Genomic DNA, 18,823 nt, shown 5'->3' with positions numbered 1-18,823 from the left:
TGGATTGATGCCAATAAAAAGGCCGTCCGACTACCTGCTAACACATACATCGACTATGTTTTGACGTGGATTTCCAACAAATTCGACGACCAAACGCTATTCCCCACACAACAGGGCGTCCCCTTCCCACCGCATTTCACTGGCGTCGTCAAAAATATCTACCGACAAATGTTCCGGATATTCGCGCATATCTTCCACAACCACTTCGACAAGATCGTGCATCTATCACTCGAGGCCCACTGGAACTCGTTCTTTGCCCACTTTATATCCTTCGGCAAGACCTTCGAGCTCCTCGACAGAAACGAAATGGTCCCTCTGCTGCCTCTTATCCACGCCATGGAGGCCCAGGGCAAAATCGCTTGATCCGATGTAGATAAAAAATATTAATGTGCACCTTGCCAAGCTGCCTCCGGCGGCTGGGGCGCTGCCCTAGACCCCGTGGCTCCTCTCGCTGCGCTCGAGTCGGGCTTTGGGGTCCCCCGCTACTCGCGAAGCGAGCAACCAGGGTCTGGGGCGGAGCCCCAGCCGCCGGAGGCAGCGTGGGAGACGCGGAGGAAAATGATGATAAAATGCATTCTAGGACTATTTACAAAATAATAAAATAAGTTATGCAGACATAAATCGTGATCTCATGTCGTATTTAGGAGAAGAAGTACTTGCTGTCGCGGAGTTGGTGCACGTCGAAGTCGCCCTTGGCAGGTACTTTGGTGATGCGCAGTGGCACCAGGATTCCCATTAATGTAGAACTTCTGCCAGTCGTCAGTGAGTCGATGTTCTCGTCAGCTTCCTCGACTTCGGCTTCTTGTGCTTGTTTCTCGAGTTGCTCGAAGTTATCGGCACCTGTTCCGACGTGCTCAGTCGAGCGGAAGTTGGCATTCTTGACCTGTCTCTTTCTCTTGACTTTTTTGGGAATCTGATTGAGCAATGTGTCGAGCTCTTGTTCCGATAATGATTCTATAATGCTAACAGGAGTCTCGATATCCTCGAGACCGGCTTCCAGAGCCTCTAGTCGTTTATTCTCCATCTCAATCTGATCGGCCACTGTCAGTTTCTTTTCAGTGCCATACTTTTCAATTGAATACTTTGCTTGAGCTCGAATGATTTTCTGGGCAATATCGCAATCCTTGGGGATCTCAGCATATTGCAACAAACCAGTGTACCTTTGTTCGAATTCAATTCGCAACTTGTCAACCAAATCGACTTGGTGCAACTCGATAAAACAATCACGCAAAATACGGTTCATCTTGTCAATATCACCAGGGTGTGTCCAATACGAATCGTGCACAGCAGCAAACGAAATACCCTCTCGACCACAACCGATAGCTGACATCAACATGTGACTGGCATCCAAAGAATGGATGAAATTAGGAGGGAATGCAGTTCTTTGTTTGCGGCCATTGACACCACGAAGAGCATATGGATCTGTAATAAATACACTCTGCAACGAAGTAATCACCTGCTTTTTGGTATCTTGTCTGTAGGGTTGGACAATGGGCAATCCTAATGGAGTCGTCCAAATGACCGAAGACATAAACTCGGGTCGGTTACCATTTTTAGAGCTTTTGGTAGCCATGCTGCCCATATCCAATCTCACTGAACGAGAGATTCTAGTAGCGTTATCACCCAGCCAGTCTTGGATCAAATGAGCACCTTCAAACAAAGATCTCACAGCTCCTAAGACAGTCTTGGCAAGGTATCCTGCTGTTGAGTACAGATGTTCTTGCTCCAGACCAGCGTCCGACAATCGGTTGGAAATTTGTTGACGTGCACCTACAAATGTAACTCCGTAGACGTGGGTCATTACAGTTTGTTTGATGAGCTTTCTCGACAACTTATCCACAGCCATTTTGGCCTCTTTATGACCCTTGGTGGCATCTTCCTCAACTCGAACCCGTACAATCTCGAGTACTCTGGAATAAACGTCTTGGGGTTTGGAACTTGGGACAAGATTAACCTCAGCAGCACCTTCAACATCACCACCGAGAGCAGCGTAATGCTGTAATCCGTTACAACTACCGTCCATATGTACAGGAAGACGACACTTGTACTTTGAAGGATCCTCCAAATTCATGGCGTTTCGGATTTCAATACAGGTTGCAAGAGCCTGCCATGGACTCTCTGCTTCCTGCCACCACTTCTGACCTTCCATTGGGCTGTTTGCAGAATCCAAAATCTTTTCCATGTTCTCATCCGCAAATGCGATACGATCTTCAAAACTGAACTTGTTATGTCCAAAGACATTAGCACAATGGACTTTCAACCAGTTCAATCCATGTTCTCCAAGTTCACGAGCTTCCCAGAATTTCAATAAACCTCTTGACAAGTCATTACCAAGGTGATTTAAATGTGGTGATAATGGATAAGCCCGGCCACGGAAGTCGAGGTTATGAGGTAAGTAGAAACGTTCTCCTAAAAATGCACGAGCAATCTCCAGTTTGTAGTTTGTGTCACATCTTTGAGAGTATAAAGCTTGGTTCTCATTAACAATCAATCGACACTGACGAAGCCAATCTCTACGAACACTTGGATCGGCATCTCTAGGTGGAGCAGGTGGGAGCTCAGGTTGAATCTCGACTCGGCGAGGAATTTCCAAAAACTCTTCTCCAGTATTCCATACTTTGAGAATGACTTCAAAAATATCCTTGTTGATGGTCCAGGCAGTATTACCCAAAACATTAAGACCCTCGTAAACTTGATCGAGAGTACCTCTGTCAGAGGCTGCTTTAAGATAAGCAACCTGTTCAGGAGAGTCTCTAGATCTCATGACCTTGGCAGAACTATACAAGTATCCACCCTTGTTCCAAGCAGTCCAAGGTCGAGGCTTGACAAGCATTGGAAGTAATTGGGGTTGGATAGCAGTAGCCATAGCTTCACCAGATAGATGTTTGGCAACAGACTTGTGCACCTTTAGGACACCAACTCTGCTTCCATTGTGGTATTGATATGAATGGTAGAATGCAGGAGCTTTACCAGAGACTTTTTCTCCTGTGATAGGGTCCTTACCGTACACAGCAACCTTTGCGACTTGCAATAAAAGTGAAATCAACAGAGATCCAATCTTGGCACGAATATGCAATGGCCATGACGTCTGAACGGTACCTAGATCACTGTTCTTGACAGCAGTTCTAACTGATGCTAGAGCTGACTGATTGTGGTCGACACCTTTTAGAGCCTCCTTCTCACGTTGTTTAGCCACTTGCATTCTGTACTCCATCTCAACCGTCTTACCAACAGCTAAGACAGCTCGAGCAGTACGCATACCCTCTTGGACACCTCCAGTAGAGTTCAGCTTGAGGAGCTCTAACATGGTGATGGGCCCAAGGTTTTCTGGCTTGACAAGAGTCAAGTAAGGGCCATATTCAAATCTATCGGCGTAGCTAACATTCTGAGAACTTGCGCTGTTCTCCTTCTTAATGTCAGCAGGAATTTGTGATAGGGTCGAATACTTGAGTACTTTCTGGATTCGATCAAACTCTGCTTTGATCAACGGGAGCATATCTTTGTTCCACTCCCAAAGCAGAGTGTCGAGAGCTTTAAATGTGACAGTCTGTTGACCACCGGTCTTGGCTTTGTTTTGAATAGCGACCCGCTTCTCAAAAAGCTTCTTCCATTTCTCACGAGCTCCTTCAAAACCTCTCGACTCCACACTCTGTTGTCTAGCCTCATTATACTTTTCGAGAAGCTCATCAAACTCATGTTTCTTGTCCTCTGGGATTTTATCTGAAAGTTCGAGAAAGTCCACATAATTACCTGATTCGACGTTTTTATCTTGTAGCAATGGTGATAGATCTTCCTCAGAACCTTCCAAAAGACCTGTCAATGTGTGGCGAATAGTCTTCAAACCAAGAGTCTCAGTAGGAAGAAGTGTACTAACACCCTTCTTTTCGATTGCAGGAATCAACTCTGTTAAATCAATACCGTTGGCATTACTGGATGCTTCGGCAGTGTCCTTGGCACCAGTGGTAGACCCACTAGAAGTGGCAGTACTGCTGGTGGCGTCACTAGGAGTGATGTTTGCGGTGAACACATCTTTCACATTCTGTTCATCAGCTTCACCTTTTGATTCCAAAGACATGGCAACGACATTTCGGAACTTGGAATTCACATTTTCCAGCGAGATTTCACAAATCTATCCAATCGTTAGAGCTACACTACATCAGGACGCCCCTCAAACACAATACTTACTTTGACAATATTCACCATTGCCCCTAAACCCAAAACTTCAACATGACTGAGAATCTCTCCTAAAGTCCCTCTTTTAGAAACGACAAATTCACGTAACTTGTCAGTGTCATGGGACGAATAAATACTTTTTAAAATAATAGCGTCAGTGACGGTATTGGGCTCGAATTTCGATATTTTGTTTCGAATCTTCTTAATCCATTGCAGACCGACCGAAGAATTACCAGCATTCAACTGGACAAGTTTGTTCAAATAATTGTTGACAGCTAATGTCACATCCGAACTGTTGGCAATCTCACTCAAACCGATGAGTACCGATTCTGCTCTTGTCATGTTACCAGACTCGATACATGCTTCTAGTAACGTCCACAAATGGATATGATTTTTGGCGAACGAATTTCTAGAAATAAGATCATTAGGCGAAGACCAAGAAGTTTCTCCCTCAAACTTGACACCACCAGTATCATTTTGCTTTTGCTGTAATCTCCAGTTCAATAGTGTGCTGCCTGACGACGAGCTCTTGACCGAAGACTCTAACAATGACGTTGGAGGGATTGATCTCGACTGATGGGTCGTACCAGTTTCTGTCGCCACTGAATATACAGTCTGACGTCTATGTGTTGATGCTAAAATTCTCGATTCCAGTCTGGCAGCTCTGAACTGGCCCAGAGAGGCATTATTTTTCACCAGTGATCTCATGTTGAAAGTCAGGAACAAACGTGCAATAAACAACGATCCAGTGTCCCTTTTTTTAATGCATAGAATGATTTATGATGACGTCCCTAAATTTTTGATACTATTTTTTTTATTTTCAAGGGTATTTTTGAGGGTTGAATAAATAAAAATGAGTGTTGATGCCTATTTTTGATGTTCAAAATTTCATATTCACCTCCTTCGTTATCTATTTTTTTTTTTTTTTTTTTTTTTTGCAAAGAAAACTCCCAAGTATGCATAGTGGATGCCAGCCGTACAGAATGATGCGTTTATCGATGGTCTATCAGTGCTTTACTGCAGCTTCGTGGGATTGTGTCGTGTGAAGGAACATTAATCCTGGAGAGGCTCAGGCTCATGTGACCTGATGTTGACAGTGAGGGTCGGGGCCCGAAATTTTGAAGCCTAAATAAATGTTTAAGCGACAGTTCTGGATTATTTGACTTTGAACTTGGCTTATTAAACCGCTCAAATCCGATGGACTCCGATGCCAGTGATAATCTAAGGAACGAGATTACCTGGACATCGATTCGGCTGTGGGGTGAGACATTTTATCCATATATACAAAACAGAAAGAGAGGTTCAAGGAGAAACGAGTTCCGATCAAATCTAGTAGTAGAGAAAGTATTCCTATCTAGACAAGTGGAACGACCTAAACGGACAGTTCTCGGCCTTGTGTCTCTCATCATATACCCCCACATAGGTTCCATGAAGTGAGAAACTGTTTCAGATTTGAAACCCGGTCCATTTTGGTAAATCCCGTAGAGAAAGGCAGTTTCGGGAGGCGGGGAATTACTTTGGTTAGGTCGGTTTCGTGTAAATGCTAGCATCTATGTTGGGCTGATTGACAGGGGTAAACACTTTGTGATCATCAGCTCACCCCGTATTTTGGATTCCGTACATAGAACTGATACGACGACAAAAATGTGAACGTAAACACGTTTTCATGCACCTGATGGTCAACAAGGCAATTCTATTTTTATATCATAGGAAGCACCGAGCTTGAGCACAGATTCCGATGCAAGTAACATGAAAAATATTGTTAGTACTGGCTGGTATCCACCGAGATACGATTTGAATCATGCCTACAAGTCACATCAAAGACTTACACTACAAGGTGATGGATCTACGTCCAATTAAAATGATGATATAATTGAGTAAATTATTATTTTGTATGGTAATTAAGTCAAGAGACTACTGCATTGTCGGGGTGGGGGATGCTTTGGCGGGTGTGAATTTTTTATTTTGGTTATAGATAGTCTCGTTTCGAAGAGGAGCATCAACTTGAAATGGTGGCTGGCACTTGTATTGCAATTCCTAGAATTTGAATCACACCAGGTTCCAGTTAGTAGAATCCGTAATCCCGATCCCAACACCAGCATGTGTTAAGTTGCCCACAACCAGTAAGCCGAAGTGAGAAGTGTCTTTCAGATTCTTGCAAACACAAGAGGCGGCACTTAAACACAATGTCTAACTTACGCTATGGCTTCAGAGAGTACTTACCCGATTGATAAATAGAACCTTCAACAAACTTTGTAGCTATTTTTACATTGCCATTTTAGGTTGCGAGGATGTTTATTTAAAACATATGTTGGAGCATTCACAATCGAGACATTCACTGTGCCATTCGACCAACTTTTATATAGTTTTTCTGCGCCATATATTGAGCATTGGGCCTATTATCAAGTTGAAGGCCAACTGTGCGTTTTTCCATCAGCTCACTGTATTAATGCCAATGAACAAGTGAGAAGTAATAATATTAAATCTATAGATTCCCGTTTGGCTCCGAACTCGCCTATGTAAGGTACAGGTACTATAGAAGGCAGCCACGTGAAGAAGAGCATGCGCACAAGGATGCCTCCAATAGTACCATAATCATCATGGGCTTTCCTCTGAACAAGATTTGATAAATCGGCTTGTCCTAGACATTCTGTGTCAAGCACGCCTTCCAGTTAATTGCTGCCCAGAGGTATGTTTCACAGCAGACTACGCAAAGCGTCGTCCCAGACCACTCAGACCCCCAGCAGAGAACAGTGACAAGAAACTCACAGTGATCTTGAAAGCCTGATGACCTCATTACCCTCATCGAGATAGCCAACAACCGGATACTTCTATATTTTGTAGGTGCTATCAAGAAGATCCATTTTTCCGAGGTCTGCCTGTAATTTGTTCTCGCTGACACAGCACTCTGTCAGCTATAACAACACTGCGGAGCATTCTTCCTTCCAACAACATACAAACACACCAGATGACATAAAAAGGGGTTGCATCACGTTTGCTACCTGTAGAAGCTTCTAAGACAAACATCTAGAAATTCAGATTTTGAATTTCACTTGAACTGGAGGCATCCAAAAAGGCGTCTAAATAAGCCATAACTTCCTTAGTTGTACTTTTCAATATAATATCATTCGTGAAGCAGACTGCAGACACGAGAATCAAATATACATGGCAGGAAAAGTGCATCAAAAGCCACGATATCATGAACCGAGCTTTGGTTGGCATGAACTGACCATGTTTGACATTGATGTTATCTAGCAAGTTACAGAATCCCGCAAAGAAGGCTCGGGAATTCAAGGACAGTTGTCTGACAATCACGGTCCGACCGAGTCCAAAACTTAATCTACCAGTAAGTTTTGGGTTGTTCCTGCAGATTCCCGGTGTGATTCCCGGTGTGGTTCAAACTGTAAATTTATTTCAGTTCACACCGAAAACTCTATTGGCCTCGGTAACGATCTAAGCTGAGTAACGGTCATGTATAGAGGGTAAAAGAAAATTCAGCGTAGGCGCAGGCGTGCAAGTTATGAGCGTCTAGAACTGGAAGCATCCAATCGCTGAAGGTAACTACCTGTTGGCTGAGTTGATATATTAACTCGTATTTCCGCTTCCAAAAAAAAAATAGCATTCCACACCGTAAGGGGAACAGGAAATAAAACAGAATAGGAATCTGAGAAATGAATGACGCCAATGAGTGGACACTGCTCAAGCATGACATATTGCCGCCAGAGGGGTTAGAATTTATGGAGAGTTCTAACGGAACGTTACCAGAAGTAAACAATATGATGATGGACCCATTTCTCGGCTCGGTCACATACTTGGAAACGCATTCACCTCCACCACCTCCTCTAATTGGGCCTCCACCCGCTGCAGTCCATGGCAAAAAGAGAATGAATCGGGGTGTGGCCAAGAGTGACCGGCCCAATGCCAGGAAAAGAACTAATCCTGAACAGGCGCTTATTTTGGAGACTTCTTTCAAGAAAAATCCCAAGCCTGACAAGGAGGGAAGAGAAGAACTTGCAATGCAAACCGGACTACCCAGTAGAAATGTACAAATCTGGTTTCAAAATAGACGAGCAAAGGCTAGGTCTGTTCAAGAAGCTATGAGAAAACCTCCTAGACAGGATGATGCTGACAGTTTACAGCCATTTCCAAGCCAATATCATCAAAATGGACTTTTTGGAAATCCTGCAACTCCAAGTAGAAATAGTCCTCAATTCCCAACTCTCGGAGACCCATTCACACCTCCCATGAGATACACACCTCAACAGCAACCACGGTCGTCTGTTCGCCAAAACTTTCCTCTTTGCGGTAGTTATGGCATGCCTATTTCTCCACAATTCCAGGCAAACTCTAATGGACTCAACCTTTTCTACAGCAACATTACAGGCATTCCATATCCCAGCAGTGATTACTATTTGACTCCTGAAATCCTCTCTACTGGTTTCGAAATGTCACCTCAAGCTGACATCTACGACAGCGATTATCATGACGAAAGCATTATCGCAACTCCACAATCATCTTCATTAGTATCTCCTAATTTCTCTCCATATGCTACACAGCCTAATTCTGGTGGATATTATACCGGGTTGCCAAGTGGCCTGGGTCCGGGTATTTCAAGCTTAGCTCCATCACCTTGTTTTGATAAATTCCCACATCACCATCATCATCCCAACAGCACTCCAAGACTTTTACAACGACGTCGACCTCAATATGTCATGAATGATATCAATATCGCCACTTCCAAACTATTGAGGGGTTTACAGAACAGTGGTCAACATGTGAAATCTGCTTCTGCCACTGAATTCCCCTTCCATGCTTCACCAAATCTCGCTTTACAACAGCAGCAACTGCGACAACAACAGCAATGGGCTGGCCCTATTCGCGCTCCACCACCTGCTACTGAATTGCATAGAAGTTTCTCCACTTCAGGCATGCCAGACAGCTACTCATTAAGTCGTGCTGCCAGGATGTTTGACGAAGAAGCTGAACCTCAAGACGACGAAGACTCTCGCAATCGAACTGTAAGCTCTACCTCACTTACCTCGTCCAACGAATCAAACGACACTGTCGAAAGTTTTGATACCGAGGCCAGTTCTTTGGAAAAAGAAAGCGACTCGGAACTGAAATCGCTTATTCCTGTTCGCATCAACGACGGTGACGATGCTCAAGACACGGATCTCGCTGGACAACTGGTACATGTCGATGCCATGGGCGATGCTAAAGCTCTACAAGAGATTGACGACTTCCTGTCTACTAACACTACAACCACTGCCACAAACTCGATTCACGAGGACCAGTGGTGATTTGCATATATATTTTATATTCTCTCGCTGAAAATTAATGAACAACGCCTTTTTTTATCTCGCTTCGAGCGGGTACGGTGTGCCTCCGGCGGCTGGGCTCCGCCCAGACCCGTAGCTCGCTTCGCTCGTTTTGCGGGGTTCCCTCGCTGTTCTGCTACCAAGTGCTCATACTAACTATAACGCTACAAAGAAATCGAAAAATGGTTCAGGGCTATATTAGCTGTTATAGTTCATAGTTTCAGACTGAGCCCTGGATGGAAGCCTGACAGTCGATTTTGCGTAAGTTACAAATAACAGACCGGCCACGAGCTGCCCTCGATTTTCATTCAGATCAGGTGCAGCTCCCTCAATTCAGAGCCTTGACATATAGCTAATGTTGATTAATGTTCTACACCGTTTGCTGATATTACCTACCGTCGCCGATTAGTGGTCATAGCAGCAGAGTTTTTCCGGAACAAGAAGATCCATGCAGAGCATACGGAAAAATGATCTCGAAACGTAGTGAGTATATGCACATAGTGTTGCATCACGTCAACTGATCAGGCGGAAATCAGACGGTACTTTATTCGTTGGAGATTAGCATGCGTTTTGAGCGGTGTGTCGTCATGTAAGGTGAGGGGAGAGTCGGTTAAATTGGTCAATGTAGCATCTCCAAAGAGAGGGGAAGGGAGGGGTGGAATGAGCTGAATGGGCCAATGGTGTTGATAGTATCCACTTTCTGGTTGATAGTTATGGCCCCGAGTTGATTTAGACTTTATCCTCCATCACGATACCATTACACTATTACACTATGACACTATTGCATCATTGCTGAGGGACCCTCTGACTTGTTGTGTGATATATAGGTATTATTACATATACATTTCAGTTATGGTGGGAAATAACTCGCTTATAATTAGTTAGTAGTTAGTTAGTTAGCTAGTTAGTAGTATGCGGATGACATTATAAAACCATCTCCGAAGCACTAATAAATTGCCAATTTGATGCACCAGGCAATTGGCAATTGAACGGATAATAGCTACTCATCACCCATAAACTAACTACGTAAGATATACCGTTAAAAGTGGTGAGACCAAACTCGATTGAGCTCAATGGTGCCGAATGCAATAGTTGAACCCATAGAACAGTCAAAAAAAATTAACTACGTTAAATTATATGCACCTCGATTACATGCAGCATAAGAGGTAGCTGTATGGATTAATTTATCCAGCGGATCTGAAAAGTTCTCACCGTGCAGCCAGAATGTGTGAATTATGTGAGTGACTGCTTAGTATTTTGGTGGTACGAAAGGGACCTGACTGATTACAGACGGCCATTATGTCACGAATTGAAGTTCGCTCAAAATGCCAGGCCAATTCCTTTACTCTTAGCGTCGGAATCTGGATCATGCCATTATAACATACCATTAAAGAATGCTATTATAGCATATGTCTGATCCTAGACATAGACATAAACTCTGTACACTAGCCAATTTCTAGTTAATCAACATGCCACACCACTGTGTCTTGTGTTTATACCGTTAACCTAGCTAGTAGATCAGCTGGACTATCGAGGCACGTTGTTACTCGAGTCTCCACTATCCTCAGGCACTTGACATTTGTCACTACCCTCAATACTCTATATACTCTAGTCTATCTCTACATCTCTACAGTGTTCTACAATCCTCCGTTATTTTCTGGCCTATAGTCTGTACTCATTAATACTCTACAGTACTCTATATATTCAGCTCTATAGTGTCCATACAGCTCTAAGCTATACAATCACCTGCTCTACTTGACTCCATATACTCTAGATATTATAGACTAGTCAAGATATAATATCTAGCCTAGTTAAGATCAATTGACCGCAAAATGATACAATGCGGATAATTTCAATTGCTTCAAATAATTATTCCAAATAAAATAACAAAAATTGACTCTGACATTGAGCACCAGTCTGTATACATCAATACAAGGCTGTTTCCATGCTGTTCGATTCCGTCGATGTTTTGTGAATCACTACGTTTTGCTTGCTTTTTTTCTCTTTAATGTGTGTGTTTATGCTCGAACCGCCATGGCAGGTGAGGGGTCTGTTGAAAGTTCCCTAACATCAAATTGAATCATACAATACCACGAGCAAACTAAACTCATGGGATAGGCGAGTCAATAACTACTGTAAAAGTCATGAATCTTCACACACCTGACGACTGAAACTCAAGAGTCATCTGCTATCCACATTCAGGAAATCAAGGTGATAATCTGTCACACAAGTAGCAAAATACATTCAGGTACCCTCCCACTTTTTCAGGACCAGTTGGGACTGGTGTGCAACCCGCCGATACCGCTATCGCGCACACGCCCAACCCAACACAAAAGCACACCACAACCATGTTTGGCCATCCAATGCAGGACATGCGAAAACGCTAATTCTGCATATAAAAAGGGACTACATCTCCCCTGTACAGGGTAGATTTTTTTTTGAAATTTCCTTCATCGCACGATCCATTCAATTGAATTGTACAGATTTTGAAATAAAAAATTACAATGGCTATTTCTAAGGTTCACTCTAGATACGTCTACGACTCTCGTGGTAAGTAATGAATTGATAAAGAAAGGGTTGAAACTGGTTGCTTGTTTTATTTTGTCGTTATTTGTTGTCTCTCAAAATAGAATAGAGCGTCATGGAAACTTCGGATGTTGAACATTGTAATTTTGTCAACTGTCTAATGAAGGTTCGTTGGATTTTTGTTATTGATGTTCAATTGTTCAAAACGATTTTGTTGTTTATTTTTGAAATTGATTTTTGGTTCTGCTGTTGCAATGGCTCTGGAATTATATGGCTATAGGTGTGATGTTACTGCACCACCTTTTTCAATTGGTTTGGGGGTATTTCCGAGATTTTTCTGAGCAATTGCAATTGCAATTGCTTGAACTATGGAATAGACTTTAAGGCATTCGGGTGTTCGGGCATTAGAATGGGTTGGCAATGCCGGACCATCTGTTACAACCAATCCCTGTGTACCGGCTATTATTTACTGGCAGTGTTTTACTGGTCATAATCTCACGAACACGCTTTCCTACTAATTCCGAGTTTGCAAAATTGCACTGTTGATGATTATTTTTCGTGGTTACAACTACGAGGTTACGCAATTGACCCATTATACCCCCCTTTTGGCGCTGGTCAATTATCGTACAACCTTTTCATTACCGACTGATTTTCAAGCGGCAGTAGGGTTTTCGCAGCTGGTATTTTTCCCATTGTTTGAAATTTGGCCATCTCTGCATATTTTATGCAAATGACTGAATTTATGCTCTCTTCGAACCACTTGTACTGCCCTAACCCGCGATAATGCTATTAACGGGATGTGTCTGAGCGAGGGGCATACATACCCCTGGTTTTTCCCCACTTGGTAACAAAGTGAAAAATACAATTATCGTGGGTTATTTATTGACGTCCGAAACAACCCGAAACAACGAAAAACAATATGTACAAGCAACCACACAACCACTTGAATCAAGCTCCATGTCGGAGAAAACACAGACCAAAAAACTAACGTGGCATTTTTAGGTAACCCAACTGTTGAGGTTGAGCTCACCACTGAAAAGGGTACTTTCCGTGCCATTGTCCCCTCTGGTGCTTCCACTGGTGTCTCTGAGGCTCTTGAGCTCCGTGATGGTGACAAGACCCACTGGGGTGGAAAGGGTGTTTTGACTGCTGTTTCCAACGTCAACAACGTCATTGGACCCGCTGTCATCAAGGCCCAATTGGATGTTAAGGACCAATCTGCTTTTGACAAGTTCCTTAACGAGTTGGACGGTACTGACAACAAGTCTAAGCTCGGTGCTAACGCCATCTTGGGTGTCTCTTTAGCTGCCAGTCGTGCTGGTGCCGCTGAGAAGGGCGTTCCTCTTTACCAACACATCGCTGAGATTGCTGGTACCCCTGCTCCTTACGTTTTGCCAGTTCCTTTCCAAAACGTCATCAACGGTGGTTCTCACGCCGGTGGTGCTTTGGCCATCCAAGAGTTCATGATTGCTCCTACTGGATTCACCTCTTTCACCGATGCCCTTAGAGCTGGCTCTGAGGTCTACCAACAGCTCAAGAGCTTGACCAAGAAGAAGTATGGTACTTCTGCTGGTAACGTTGGTGATGAGGGTGGTGTTGCTCCTGATATTCAAGACGCTCACGAGGCTCTTGACCTCATTGTCGCTGCTATCGAGGCTGCTGGTTACACTGGTAAGATCAGCATTGCCATTGATGCTGCTTCTTCCGAGTTCTACCACGAGGATGCCGAGAAGTACGACTTGGACTTCAAGAACCCCGAGTCTGACAAGTCTAAGTGGCTCACTGGCGAGCAACTTGCCGACTACTACATCCAACTCATTGAGAAGTACCCCATCATCTCTCTTGAAGACCCCTTCGCCGAGGGTGACTGGGCCGCTTGGCAAAAGTTCTACCCCCGTGTTGCCGGCAAGGTCCAAGTTGTTGGTGATGACTTGACTGTTACCAACCCCAAGTTCATTGCCAAGGCCATTGAGACCAAGGCTGCTGACGCTCTTCTCCTCAAGGTCAACCAAATCGGTACCTTGACCGAGTCTATCCAAGCTGCCAAGGACTCTTACGCCGCCAAGTGGGGTGTCATGGTTTCCCACAGATCTGGTGAGACCGAGGACACCTTCATTGCCGACTTGTCTGTTGGTATCAGATCCGGACAAATCAAGACCGGTGCTCCCGCCCGTTCCGAGCGTTTGGCCAAGTTGAACGAGATCCTCCGTATCGAGGAGGCTCTTGGCGACAAGGCCATCTACGCCGGTGCCAAGTTCCACTCTTCTGTTGCTATCTAAACATCTTACGTGACTAATAAATAATTGATATCCTTTGTATGGTGGTGGTGCTGCCTCCGGCGGCTGGGGCGTTGCCCCAGACCCCGTGGCTCCTGCTTCGCCGGAGATGGCTTGGACCGTCGACGAAACGACTCGAGCGGAGCGAGAGGAGCAGCGGGGTCTGGGGCGGAGCCCCAGCCGCCGGAGGCAGGGTCCGATAAAAGGTGCATGGCTGATGCACGATATGATTTTCATGTTGTGGAGAACCACGTTCATGGTTGATGGCGGTGTTTTCGGACCTGCCGTTGGAAATCCGCGCCGAGATTTTCTCGTACCTGGGCTTCTCTGATATCCAAGAGATCTTATTTGTATCCAAGTGTTTTTATGAGACCATTTTGTACGGGAGTGGCCCGGGGACGGTTGTGGTCGCGGCGGTTGCGAGCGGTAGTGACGAGTTCAGAAAATTACAGGTGCAATTCTACTGTAATATATTAACAAATAAGAACAGCCGGCCCCTGGATCTGAATTTGACTCATGGTACACCATCTCATTCGGCAATAAGTTGGGCCTTTGAAAAGTATTCACTCGTCAGTTTGAATCTTAGACAGCCCTGCAGCCATGTATTGGCGATAGCACAGAAAATGGGCCCTTTACCGTTACTTCGTGAATTGAGATTCTGTTTCGATAACACATTAGATGTCAATAAACTGGCACTTTTACCGGTAGCAGCTCCGAATTTAGAGCTGCTGGAAATCAATTACCACCATGGCCTGCAGTCGGATCTGTATACCGGTCAAGAGCCCTTCAAACGACTTCACACATTCAAAATGTCTGCTATGTTGAGCGATTGGTATCGATCAGAAGATGTTAATCCAGATGTGGTTATAGCCAGCTTTCTCAAATGGACTCCCAATTTGAGACATCTGGCTCTTATGGGCCATTTCATGGAAAAAGATTTTCGACCGTCGCTGACCTGTATCACGACACTTCCACATTTGAACAGTTTGGCATTCGAAATACCAGGACCCAATGAGACTAATTTCAGTCATCATCTACCTCCAATACACAGCAGCACCGGTATCAAAGAGTTGTATATCAAAGCATACAGCATATATTTACATCACACGAGTCAGCCCGTTCCACTATCTCATGTGGAAGCGTTTTATTTCGAGGGACTGGGATGTATCCATACACTAGACTACTACGGGATCTCGCACAATCTACGACGTCTATATTTGAAACCGTACTCGGACCTTAAAGATGAGAAACGAATGACCAGACTTTGTAAACGGTGTCCGAACCTCGAAGAGCTGGCGATCCTGTGGTTCGCCGCCCCTGTTTACTGGCTCGTGAATATGGTCAACAACTACTGCCGCCGACTACGAGTCGTTTCATTTGCCTCGTTCGAACGAGATGAACACAAGAACTACAACATCGAAGCACTGGCACAACAAACCGGTATCAAAACCATCTACCTGTACCGAAAACTGCCCGACCGCGAGGTCGACTGGCTGCTCTCCCACGGGTTCAATCTCTACAACGGCAGTCAGAACGGGTTCGACATCTTCTCTCGAACCGTCAACGGCCGATACTTCACAAACCAGTGATCTGGGGGCTTCACACATGCCTCCGGCGGCTGGGGCTGCGCCCCAGACCCCGCCTGCTCCTCTCGCTGCGCTCGAGTCGTTATCTCGACGGTCACAGCCATCTCCTGCGAAGCAGGAGCCACGGGGTCTGGGGCAGAGCCCCAGTCGCCGGAGGCAGCACCGGGCCACGTAATTCTATCGGGTCAATCAATCAGTATATATAGATGCAACGTTTTTAGTGGTCTATGCCTTGACTTTTCGCACCCCGGCGTTGGTGTCTCTGAAAATGGCGTCGCCCTCGGCGTAGCCACGGCCGGCACCGAATCCAATGCCCAGCCAGACGGGGAAGCTTCGGCGCTTGAATAGCAGGACCGACGCGACCACGCCGAATCCGAATCCGAGTCCGGTCTTGATCAGTGTGTTTGAGATGACAACATCCCACTAGAACTTTTGTTAGTTCATTGTCTTCTAATAACCGCGGCCAATGGCCCGTGAAATCGCCGAATCGCGATTCATATCTCCGTTGTCGCTATATTTCATGTTGCTGTTGTTGCTGCTCGAACTGTCCCCTCCAACTCCTTCAAAAACGGCAAATCCGTACTTACCTTGTCGTTGAGGAGATTCTCGGATCTCTTGGCAATCGCAGTTTGGGGCTTGGCTTCGGTAGACATGGTTTCTACTGTGTTTGGTTGCGGGTCTGGGTGACTGCTGCTGCTCAGGTCTCGGTTGAGGTCGGGACTATCTCGTCAATCTCAACTTCACCAAAAATTCACTTCCCTGGTCGTATGATTGGCCCAAACCACTCCACAACTCGGGGTTTTCCCGCCTTACATTACCACTTCCATCGGTGAAATATTCGCTTATAGGGGTCGAGACCTAACCCAGGGACGGTCGTGCCTCCGGCGGCTGGGGCTCTGCCCCAGACCCCGTGGCTCCTCTCGCTGCGCTCGAGTCGGGCGTGGGGGACGGGGCAAAGCAGGGGATTGTGCGGGATCAGGTCTTGGTGGAGAATTTAGTGGGTTGGACCCGGTCTCAGGGTCCAGGACCCTGCCGATCCATGCTCGCGAAGCGAGCACAACGGGGTCTGGGGCAGCGCCCCAGCCGCCGGAGGCAGGCCAGAAGGTTGTATATCCGGATTCTATTATTTTAGAGACACGAGCATTTTCTCGGGATGCTCGACGTACGCTTTCCAGCGGGCCACCATGCGAGCCATGGTGACTCCGTCGATGACCCGGTGGTCCCCGCTCCAGCTCGAGTTGATGATGGTCCGTGGCACCAGGTTTTGTTTTGCGTCGTAGCGTGGAACTACGTGTGACTTGCCAAGTCCTCCAATTGCAACCTCGCTGCCGACAATGACAGGTGCGACATAGGTTCCACCTACAGTGCCAATGTTGGAGAGCGTGATGGTACCGTCTTTGATATCGGCAGACGTCAGTTTGCCGCTGGCCCCAAGCTGCTGTAATCGAGTCAGCTCTTGGCCAATTTGTATGATGGAGAGGTTATTGACGTTTTTGATGTTGGGGACAATGAGACCGCTAGGAGTGTCCATAGCCACTCCGATGTTGTGGGATTCTCTGTACAGCAACGCTGGCTGCGACGTTTTTTCGTCAATGACCACTTGTGCGTTCAAAATAGGGTATTCTGTTAGTGCTAGAGAAAGTGCTTTAATGAAAAAAGGCATGAATGAGAGTTTGATAGGTGTGGTGGGGTGTTTAATCAAATCCTCGTTGATACTCTTACGAAGTGCACTGAGACGGTCGATCTCGACTTCATCGGTGTATAAAAAGTGTGGGATAGTAAGTGAGTTGGTCATGGTCTTGAACATTTGCTTTTGAATAGGTGTCAGTGGGTGTAAAGTTGTATTAGTAATACTGCTTGGAATAGCTGAGGCAGTAGCACCTTCTTGAGTTTGTTGTTGCTGTTGTCCTGATTGAACAGAAGTCTTCGAATGGTTTAACACATCCTCTTTTAATACTCGACCATCTTTTCCTGATCCTTTTATATCGCTGACTGAAAAGCCCAGTTCTCGGCAGATTCTTCGAACAGCAGGTGTAGCCAACGTCTCTGTAGCTAAACTAGGATCAAAGGGCACAAATGCAGGCGCTGCTGAGTTTCCTGACGAGGTATTTACTTGAGGTGAGTTACTAGTTGGTGCTGATGTGCTAAACCCTGAACTTGGGTTTATTGTATCAGCACCAGTAGTACCAGTGGATGCAGGAGCAGAATTGGCACTTGAAGCACTTGAGGTGGGAGTAGAGGCAGCAGCAGCAACAGCTGGTTCGTCACCATCAACCACATCAATATCGATTAATGGTTTTCCGACAAGCGCCATTTCACCAACCTCGTAGTGTAACTGTTTGATGACCCCACTGAATCGCGAAGTGATCTCCACTGAAGCTTTGTCAGACTGGACCTCACAAATGGGATCAAACTCTTCAATCGTAGCACCTGGCTCGACAAACCATTGAATAACTTCACATTCCTTGATACCCTCGCCAATATCTGCTAGCATAAACGGCCTCACCGCGTATAAACCATTATAACTAGAAAAGAAGCGGTTACTGGAGTAGCAGTCCCGAAGACGAGATTTGATGAATCTGGACCGCGCCTTCGGAATCGATGTCACTGCTCTACGACACCACATACTTGGTCTTTCTGCTCTTTATATCACTGAGAAACGGATTCAACGACGCGAGCTGACAAATTTCTTCACCAACTGGCACTCTCGGGGAAGCTGGTGTTTTTAAATACTTCCGAAATACGAAATAATCATGCCCCACATGACCGGCTAACGTCGGCTTTCGAAGGACCTGCAGCCCAGTGTGGGGTACTAGTAGCCGCGACAAAACATGCGGGGCGCATAAAACCAAACAACCGGGGTATCTCCGGGCTCTTCACGGGGCGATTCCAGGGGTGACAGTTTTACTCCTCAGGGGGTGGTTCTGCCTCCGGCGGCTGGGGC

At 45.6% G+C, this 18,823-nt stretch overlaps 6 protein-coding genes across 6 annotated transcripts; 2 read left to right on the top strand and 4 right to left on the bottom strand.

Annotated features, from left to right (window-relative positions):
- Nucleotides 1–640: 640 nt before the first annotated feature.
- On the bottom strand, nt 641–4,075 carry RPO41 (Rpo41p; the record flags this gene model as incomplete). The annotated part of the gene is made up of 1 exon (XM_018878843.1): nt 641–4,075. One exon carries the CDS (start codon nt 4,073–4,075, stop codon nt 641–643), a length of 3,435 nt encoding a protein of 1,144 aa, XP_018736106.1.
- A 71-nt stretch (nt 4,076–4,146) lies between these two features.
- On the bottom strand, nt 4,147–4,881 carry AWJ20_1927 (uncharacterized protein; the record flags this gene model as incomplete). The annotated part of the gene is made up of 1 exon (XM_018878842.1): nt 4,147–4,881. The coding sequence occupies one exon, from the start codon at nt 4,879–4,881 to the stop codon at nt 4,147–4,149; it is 735 nt and encodes a 244-aa protein (XP_018736105.1).
- Nucleotides 4,882–7,844: 2,963 nt separating this feature from the next.
- Nucleotides 7,845–9,473, top strand: AWJ20_1926 (uncharacterized protein; the record flags this gene model as incomplete). The annotated part of the gene is made up of 1 exon (XM_018878841.1): nt 7,845–9,473. One exon carries the CDS (start codon nt 7,845–7,847, stop codon nt 9,471–9,473), a length of 1,629 nt encoding a protein of 542 aa, XP_018736104.1.
- A 2,522-nt stretch (nt 9,474–11,995) lies between these two features.
- ENO1 (phosphopyruvate hydratase ENO1) lies at nt 11,996–14,296 on the top strand (the record flags this gene model as incomplete). The annotated part of the gene is made up of 2 exons (XM_018878840.1): nt 11,996–12,041; nt 13,020–14,296. 2 exons carry the CDS (start codon nt 11,996–11,998, stop codon nt 14,294–14,296), a joined length of 1,323 nt encoding a protein of 440 aa, XP_018736103.1.
- On the bottom strand, nt 13,319–14,530 carry AWJ20_1924 (uncharacterized protein; the record flags this gene model as incomplete). The annotated part of the gene is made up of 1 exon (XM_018878839.1): nt 13,319–14,530. The coding sequence occupies one exon, from the start codon at nt 14,528–14,530 to the stop codon at nt 13,319–13,321; it is 1,212 nt and encodes a 403-aa protein (XP_018736102.1).
- A 2,472-nt stretch (nt 14,531–17,002) lies between these two features.
- KGD2 (alpha-ketoglutarate dehydrogenase KGD2) lies at nt 17,003–18,505 on the bottom strand (the record flags this gene model as incomplete). The annotated part of the gene is made up of 1 exon (XM_018878838.1): nt 17,003–18,505. The coding sequence occupies one exon, from the start codon at nt 18,503–18,505 to the stop codon at nt 17,003–17,005; it is 1,503 nt and encodes a 500-aa protein (XP_018736101.1).
- Between the last annotated feature and the right edge of the window lie 318 nt (nt 18,506–18,823).

Source organism: Sugiyamaella lignohabitans, chromosome A (genome assembly GCF_001640025.1).
Source record: "Sugiyamaella lignohabitans strain CBS 10342 chromosome A, complete sequence".
Classification (NCBI taxonomy): Eukaryota; Fungi; Ascomycota; class Dipodascomycetes; order Dipodascales; family Trichomonascaceae; genus Sugiyamaella; species Sugiyamaella lignohabitans.
The sequence above is the reverse complement of the archived record's forward strand: the minus strand, read 5'-3'. Positions and strand labels throughout refer to the sequence as shown.